Source organism: Erpetoichthys calabaricus, chromosome 1 (genome assembly GCF_900747795.2).
Source record: "Erpetoichthys calabaricus chromosome 1, fErpCal1.3, whole genome shotgun sequence".
Lineage (NCBI taxonomy): Eukaryota > Metazoa > Chordata > Cladistia > Polypteriformes > Polypteridae > Erpetoichthys > Erpetoichthys calabaricus.
In genome coordinates this window covers 72,335,046-72,343,393 of record NC_041394.2, presented here as the reverse complement: position 1 = coordinate 72,343,393, position 8,348 = coordinate 72,335,046, and the positions used below count along the sequence as shown (strand labels likewise).

General features: G+C 40.4%; 1 protein-coding gene across 1 annotated transcript; it reads left to right on the top strand.

Moving 5' to 3' along the window:
* The first annotated feature begins 3,162 nt into the window (after positions 1-3,162).
* On the top strand, positions 3,163-4,348 carry LOC114645790 (apolipoprotein A-I-like). Its single transcript, XM_028793638.2, has one exon. The coding sequence runs from the start codon at positions 3,200-3,202 to the stop codon at positions 3,968-3,970; it is 771 nt and encodes a 256-aa protein (XP_028649471.1). The 5' UTR covers positions 3,163-3,199; the 3' UTR covers positions 3,971-4,348.
* Positions 4,349-8,348: the final 4,000 nt, after the last annotated feature.

Genomic DNA, 8,348 nt, shown 5'->3' with positions numbered 1-8,348 from the left:
CTCGCTCCATATGCCTTGTTGGATGCAGTGAAACTGTAAAACAGTTACACAGAAACATTATGCAGGATAGCACGGCTGATGTCTGGAGCTCATTCTCCAACTTCTCCTGTAGGGTGGAAAAGTTGTTCAATGGACTCTGTATCTGTGTGTGGTGTTCTCCAGGTATTCCAGGTTGCCAATGTGAAAGGATGAGAGCAACTGGTGTACGTCACAATTGAATGTATTCTTATTAAGTACATGTCCACTTAGGAATGCTGTATAATAATAACAAATATCATTCATTCAGGAATACAAATTAGACAGATGCCTTTACCCAAGGTTCACATCACAATTATTTACAAAAATAGTTTTTTTTTATTTATTGTTAAAGCACAGGCAGGTTAAGCGACTTAAGGCTGTGTCACATTACACAACTTTCCCAGTGATTTTCAGTTGTAGCCTTTATTTACATAATCTTAGTGAGACAGTCGATGGCGTTCTCCAATGAATGTCCCCTAATGTGACATAACCAGCAACTCAGCTAGTTTACGACTTGCTCTGATCAAATCAGACAGTTACATTTTTTTCTTTAGTCATTGCTAAGAGAGCTGACAACCGATGAATGCTCATCTTGAAGTACAATGCGTAGAATGCAGTGACAAAGAATAAAGAATATGGGTGTTTTGGACCTCAAAAACAGATGAGAAGCTCGCCTACCTGATGTCTTGTTTTACTTGCCATGACAAAAAGGAAAAAAAGAAAAAGAGCCAACATTGCAGGTGAACACCCATAGCTGTTAAACATGCTATTTGCGGCCAGAAAACGGGGCAAGCAGGACTGTGCCGGAAGGTCAACATTCAAACATGACCAACAATTTTCAGACATTTAAGTTGATATGGTCTGATGATATGATCAGTGACTGTGGCATCTGACAAACCCTATGACTAGAAGTCGCACAATGTAACATTGGCTTTGCTCAGGCTCACACGTTCAATCTGTGAAGGGCCTAAACTGGCAACCACAGGGTTTAAAGTCTAACATCACAGCCACTAGGCCACACGGCCTGTGTTGTGAGCAAATCTGCTTAGGATAGACTTGGGCATTCCAGGCCTAAAATGAAGAAAATGTGGATCGAGAAAAAAGAACCAATTGATAGACAATAGTAGCAGTTTAGAGCAGGGTTATCAAACTAAAGATATTGCTTTTTATTGCAACCACTTCCTTATTAGTAAATGAATACTGCTGGCAATTTATCGCAATTCTTTTGTATTAATTGTGGTTGACTTGCTTAAAATTATTTTTTGGTTTAACTGGCAGCCAAACAATAAAGAGATAAAAAGCAAGCCAACTGATGAGCAGCCAACTCAGGGGTCTTAAACAGTTGTTTCCTATTAGTTTCCTATTTAATTCTCAATGAAACACATTCAGTGCAGGATTTACGTATAAGCTACACAAGCTATAGCTTAGGGCCCCCGCCTTCTTGGGGGCCCCCAAAACAAATTGTCCAAGTGAGCAATTGTCATATATACTTAAATATACTACAGCATTATTTGTCCCAATCAGGCCCGGCCTTAGGCATAGGCGAAGTAGGCGACCGCCTAGGGCCCCAGCGTCCGGGGGTCCCCGGATCGACTCCTTGGTCTAATTTTCACGCATTTCACAGAACTTCCAGGGGAGCTCCGCCCCCCCTCAGGGGGCCCCTGGACCCCCCTTTCACCTAGGGCCCCATAATACCTAAGACCGGGCCTGAACACATTTTTTAATTTTAAGGCTCTTAGTGTTTGCATTCTGCCACACCAGTCGCTTCCAAAACTGGTCTTACATCTTCTGAGATATAAATGTTTTGTGGACTAGAGTAAACCTTCTTTTTTGTTTTAATAGATTTATTGAGACAAATATTGTATGAAAGGCACAGGTACAGATGGGATGTAAGTTATCCTGGTCATCTGTTCGCCTGCTTTACGTCTCATTGTTTGGTTGCTTGTTAAAAAAAGAAATGAATCAATTAAAATGCACTTCAGTTAAAATCAAGGCAAAATGGTATTCCATTATCATTAGTAATTTGTTAAAAATGGAGAAAGTGGCAGAAATGAAAACCTACAGCCACTGTGGCCCTCCAGGAACCGAGTTTGACATCCCTGACTTTGAGGAAAACTAGTCAGGTACAGGATGGATATGACAGCCCAGCGTGTGGTGTAGTGGCTAAGGCACATGAATTTAAGCTACAATTTTTGCCTCTACCTCACTGTTTGACCATGGCCATGTCCCTTAACCTGTTCGTCCTTCAATTGTTAAAGGGGAGAAATAAAGAAAACAAAAACAGTACACTTGTATGGTATCTGGAATTTGCAAATTGCCTTGGATTAAGGCGTCAGCCCAACTTAAAATAATAACATGAGGTGCTAAGCTAAAGCTAACATGAACAGATACCTCGTGGGAATTGTGCCCCAGTTTAGCACAAATTGAATGGGCTCCATGTGTTTGCGTGGGTTTCCATCAGGGACACACATGCTGTCATGTGTGGGCGTTTACACAAGGGTGCTGTGTGATGGACTGGATGCTTCCTTCTGCCTGTTGTAGCTGGGACAGATTCTGGTGACCCCATTTCACTGGCCGACATACCAGGTTTTAGGAAACAGAAAAAGGCAGGGCCGAGGAGATCAATTGGGTATTTTTTTGGTGCAGACTGCATAACTTTTAGTAGAAATACAGAAGTTGAACTATACCCAGAAAGATGTTATAGGTTTTTCTTTTAAAATGATGTACTGCTACATTCAATTTTTAACCTGCATGAGTTTCAGCCTGTGTTCATATACAGTAAAAATATTTTTTTCTGTATACAATAATGCTAAATATGACATAAGCCTCCTGCAGGAATTTACAAAGACTAAAAAGGATTTGATATAAGTATTGCAATTAATAACATTGTATCTTGACCGTTAATTTAAGTCGCTGTGGACTTTAATTCCCAGTTGCATCATTTTCTCAGTTTCTGCTTGGCCCTTGTACTTTGTCTCCTGCTGAGCCCAAAACCTACACAAGACACATCTGAGCACAACAAGATTAGTAGGTAGACACTGACCATTGTACCCAGGCCTGTAAATCATCACAAGTTACGCAGCATGGATCAAGTTCCATCAAGTGAGCCTTATCTCTGGTGACTATAAAAGCCAGTTCATATTGTGGAGACTGCAGAATCAGATCAACTCTGGAAGCAAACATGAAGAGCACAACTGTCGCCTTAGCGCTCCTGTTTGTCGCAGGCTGCCATGCAAACTTTCTGTGGCAGTCAGACCAGCCACCAAGCCAACTAGATGATCTGAAGACTTCGCTGATAACTTACATAAATCAGGTGCAGGCAAGCACTAAAATAGCTATTGACAAGATAAATAACCAGGATCTTGCTAAACAGCTCAACCTGCCCATCACTGAAGGCCTCGAACAACTGAATAAGTATGTCCAGCTGGGGGCTTCTCATCTGGAGCCATATGCCGATACAGCCAACAAACATCTGCAAGAAGGGAAAAAGCTGCTGGTGGAAACGCAATCAAAACTGGCTCCTATCACTCAGGAGATGCGTGAAAAGATCCAACAGCAAATTGATGAGTACCGTACCAAACTGAGTCCACTGGCTGATGACTTGAAAGAGAAAGCCAAAGAAAACACTCAGGCCGTCCGTGACAAGTTGCAGCCTTATGCCAAGGAACTCCTGGAGCAGCTGAACAAAAACGTGGAAGAACTCAGAACCCAGCTTGCACCCCTGACCAAAGAAATGAGGCGGAAAGCAAGCCAGCAGCTGAAGACTGTGCGTAAGAACACTGCCCCATACACTGATGAAGTCACCAAGAAGGTGAGCGAAGCAGTGGAAGAGGTCCAGAAGAAGATCGCACCCCTTGGTCAGAACTTGGAAGAGAAACTGTCCCCATACATTGAGGAGATCAAGAAGAGCATCCTCTCTGTGTGGGACTCTGTGCGTGAAATTTTTAACTGAGATGAGCCCCGTGCCGAGGCAAGAAAACTTGAAGATGGCTTCATGCCAGTGCTCGAGAGCATCTGCAGCTCATGGTATTGAACTTTCAGCAATGCAACGTTCAGTATGGACCTCAATTTCTTTTACCTTTTTTATTTTGTATTTTATTCCTAGAATTTTATGCAAATTTTATGTTGCATTATGAAAAGTAACTTATTCTGATACTAGTTGTTGAATACAGAGATACATCTGATTTAGCACAAAATGCTGTTGTTGGACATGCTGAGATGTATTCCAATATCTTCTTACTGAATAAGATTGTTTCTGTATACATTTTTCTTCATGTCTTTGCATACCTCTCACAGTTAAGGGTTTTTCTTTTATTAAAAAAAACACTTTCTACAACGATTTGTTTTTTTTTTGTTGTTGCCTAACATGTCCCTTACTTTGAATATGAATTGAAAAAAAGAGCTTTCTCTGCCAAAGGTGTGTTACAGTGGGCAGCAGAGCTGTCTCCCAGCCGCATTAACCCAGGTTTAATTACTAACCTGGTACTATCTATCTCTTGAAATACTACCAGCGTGTAGTTTGCACCTGACAGATGTTTGTGTTAGGTCATTGGCAACTATAAACTGGCCCAGTCTGAGCAAATGTGGGTGTGTGCATTAGTGTGCCCTGTGATGGCCTGCCAGCCTCAAGGTTGGTTCCTGCATTACGCCTAATCCTTCTGGTACAAGCTCTCGTCAAATGGATGGATGGCACTAAGCTTGCAGGTAACAGAAGTAGATGCTTCTCAGTGAATTTACAAAATGTTAAATTGAAACTTCTGCTTGTGCCAACAGCTACACAACGCTTGCAAAGGATTTTTTGTCTCTTTGCTATAAAACTCTGCCTTAAGTTTTCAACTTGTTATAAAGGGCATGAGACCTATTGATAAGGGACTGCTGGTAAATACATTCAGAAAGTCATTGGGCACATATTTCTGACGGAGCCTTACAGCCCTGGAATGAAATGATACAGACCAGACCACCTCCTCGTTGGGGGATTATAACTGGGCCATGGTACTTACCAACAAAAGAAAAGAGACATACAACTGCTGAATAAACTGTCTCCTGCTGTTTTTAATGCAGTCATGTAGATGTTGGTTCAAGCAGCTATCATATTTACTGAGAAGCAACAAGTTGCCATGGTCAAGAGTCTCTTCTTGTAGTGCTTCCTAATCACTTTTGCCACACCCACAGTACAAACTTGTCTGTAGGATTGCTGGTATTGACCACAGGAAAAATAGATGAAGATCTTTGGACTGGGAACATGCAAAGTGATCAAAGCTTGTAACAGCCTTCTTTGCATTACTTCCATCTGCCTGAGTATCTGTTTCTTTACCCTCCTCAGCTGTCGCTGCCTGTGTCATATACCCAGAAGTATAACTCTCTTGTGTCTGGCATGGACCCTGCAGTTGAACTAACTTCCTCCTTTCCCACAGTGTCCGCCTCATCTTTAATACAAAGAAATTAAATAATTAATAGGACTACTAGTATGTAGTGTGTACTACTATGTACCATGAATAATTAAAACTTTACAGTACATAATACATGATGCCTACATAGCTATAACATATTATTGCATATCCTTCCATAGATAATTTATTCATATCTTGTAGTCATAAAAATATTTCATATGGGTCATATAATTTTCTTCAATATTAAAAATACCTGCAAATCACAGCACAGCACCACAATGTTATGTTGCACAGACCTGTTCTGTTGATGTCCTTTCTTTGCCCCTGGCTCATCAGCATCACTGGACTGACTCTCTGTGGGTACAAAAGAACAGCTGGTGAGGGCAGACCTGACAAACTCCGGCAGCATTTTGTTCTCCCTGGGCATTCACAGTAGCTAGCATTTCCTTTACTTGATACTTGCATTGTAAATTCACTACCATCCTTAGTTTGTTAATATGCTACACATAGTTTTAATTCTAACGTAGAAACCTAGATAGCAGCGCTAAATTAATTGGCCACCAAGTTCATTACTGAGCTACTGATACAGTGTAGTCACGTGAAGCACCGCACATCAATGTCACTTAGACACAGCGTGTTAATAATGCTAGAACTCAGCGTGTTTTAGGGAATACATAACATACTACAGGGCCAATCACACTCGCTACTTTATTGTCACCTACTGCTACTGAAGTCGTGAACCAATGCAGATGACAGCTTTTCTCTGCTGATCTTTTTGTATGTTACGTTGCATCCTCCTCTAGTATCATTTTTTTTCACTTAATCAGTGCTTTCTCGGCACCACCTTTATTTCACATTTGGTGTCAATTGTCAAAATGGTTAAATGCTGTGATCAGGTTAAGAAAATGGATGGATGAATAGATATTTAGTCTCAACTAGCCTAAATGCCCAGCGTTGAAAATAAAGTGTTTTTTTTTAATTGTTTGAGAAAAACATAATTAAAAAAACCCCCACAACTTTAAAAATAAAAATAAATTAACAAACAATGAAGACTCACTAATGTGCTTGTCTCACAGTCTTGTATGTATGTTATCATCCAGTTGAGGCTCGGAACCGGCCAACTCTATTTCATTTTAAAAGCAACAGGGGCGCGGTGGTGGTGCTCAAACATAAAGAATGAAGGCAGTCACCTCCAGTTCACCCTCTGGTGGTCGTTACGAGTGTCAGCTGGATGATAACATGCATACAAGACCGCAAGATCACCCCCCACCCTACCCAGAAGGGGGTGGGTTAGGGTTGATTTTACCCTACAGTATTTTTAGTTGACCAATGAGAAACATGTGTACCAAGCTTCATGAAAATCGCTCCAGCTGTTCGGAAGTGATGCTGGAACATACATACACACACACACATACATTGACCTTTATTTACACATATATATATATATATATATATATATATATATATATATATATATATATATATTTACTAGGGTACTGGCACTTGAACATGACAATGACATTTGACATGTACTCTAATAACGTTTAAGCCGTGTTACTAAATTTTTATTTTTCATTAAATTTTATTTCTAAGCATGTCGTCAAAGTTTAAGTTGTGTCTAAACAACAGCGTACAGATTAAGTTTGGCAACGGTTTAGACAGAGTTCATATCATAGGCTCATAACACGTAGCGAGCCGTGTACTCATCACTAATTTCAAGAAAATTACAATGAATAATGGGCTGAGTGGATCAACCTCGTCACCTCACTCGTTGAAGGATGCCTTGGCCGGTTTTGAGACCCAGTCCGCTGCTGCTTGGGGGTCAATCATCACCCCTAAAGCGGATAGTAGACGTCACATAGTATATGTGTGCCAAATTTCAGGTCAATAGGTCAAACGGTTTGCGAGCTACAGGTGATTTAAAATCCTGGGCAGACAAACGGACAGCCACGGTAGCGTATTATATATAAAGATAGATTTCATGCACAATGGGTTGTACCATTTGGGGCGAGGTTGACTCCTCTTCTTGGATATGAAGCAGGGTTATACCACTTGGGGAAGGACTGCCTTTTTATGGATTTACTAAATGCATGTGCATTTATTTATGAAATTTTGAAAAAATGTGCACAGCACCTTAACTGGCCTAGAAACATCATAGGCCCCCCCCCGGGAAATCTCCCAATGGCCACTTTGCCACTGATTACTGATACTGACTAATAAACATCTACTGAGACCATTCCCAGTCATTTCCACTACTTATTTACATGATACTCACACAGTGGCAGCTGGGCTCTTAGTCTCTAGAAATGGAATTACATAAAGTCTGTTTCAGCGCTCTTTCCACTTATAGAGCTACAGCTTTAGGAAAGCAGCATTTTAATGGATGCATTTGCATCCATAATATTCTGCAGACTATAACATTCAATTATTTACAGATGGGTATCATTCTACTTGTCATTTTTCAGAGTTCGTCAAGTCAAGCTGTGACCACAGGGCAAATGTGAAAGAAGTCAATCATGAGTAAAATGAAACAGATCTCTTATTCGCATGGCTTAAAGAAGTATTTTCTTCTTAGGAGCGAGTCAAAGTGAATGCAAGAGAACATTGGTGACAGTACACAGCCCTTGATTTCTGTTTAGATGCCAGATGTAGTAAGGTGGTAGTGAAACTCAAAGTTTTATTGTTATCCATTTCTTGTTATACTCCAAACTATTTTAATTCAATTATTTTACAATAATGTTTTTAATGATCAGCATCACAGACAAGGCATGTTATCAAAAACAATAAAACATTTCACAATAGCCTAAAAATCAATAGTGAATGCTTGGTATTTAGTTTTAACTTCCAATGTTCAATTAGCATCTGGAGTTTTTTGGTCAAGTTAGCACCAGTGTGTGTCTGCTCCAGTGTTCAGGTCACTATGTGATGGGGTTTGCACAT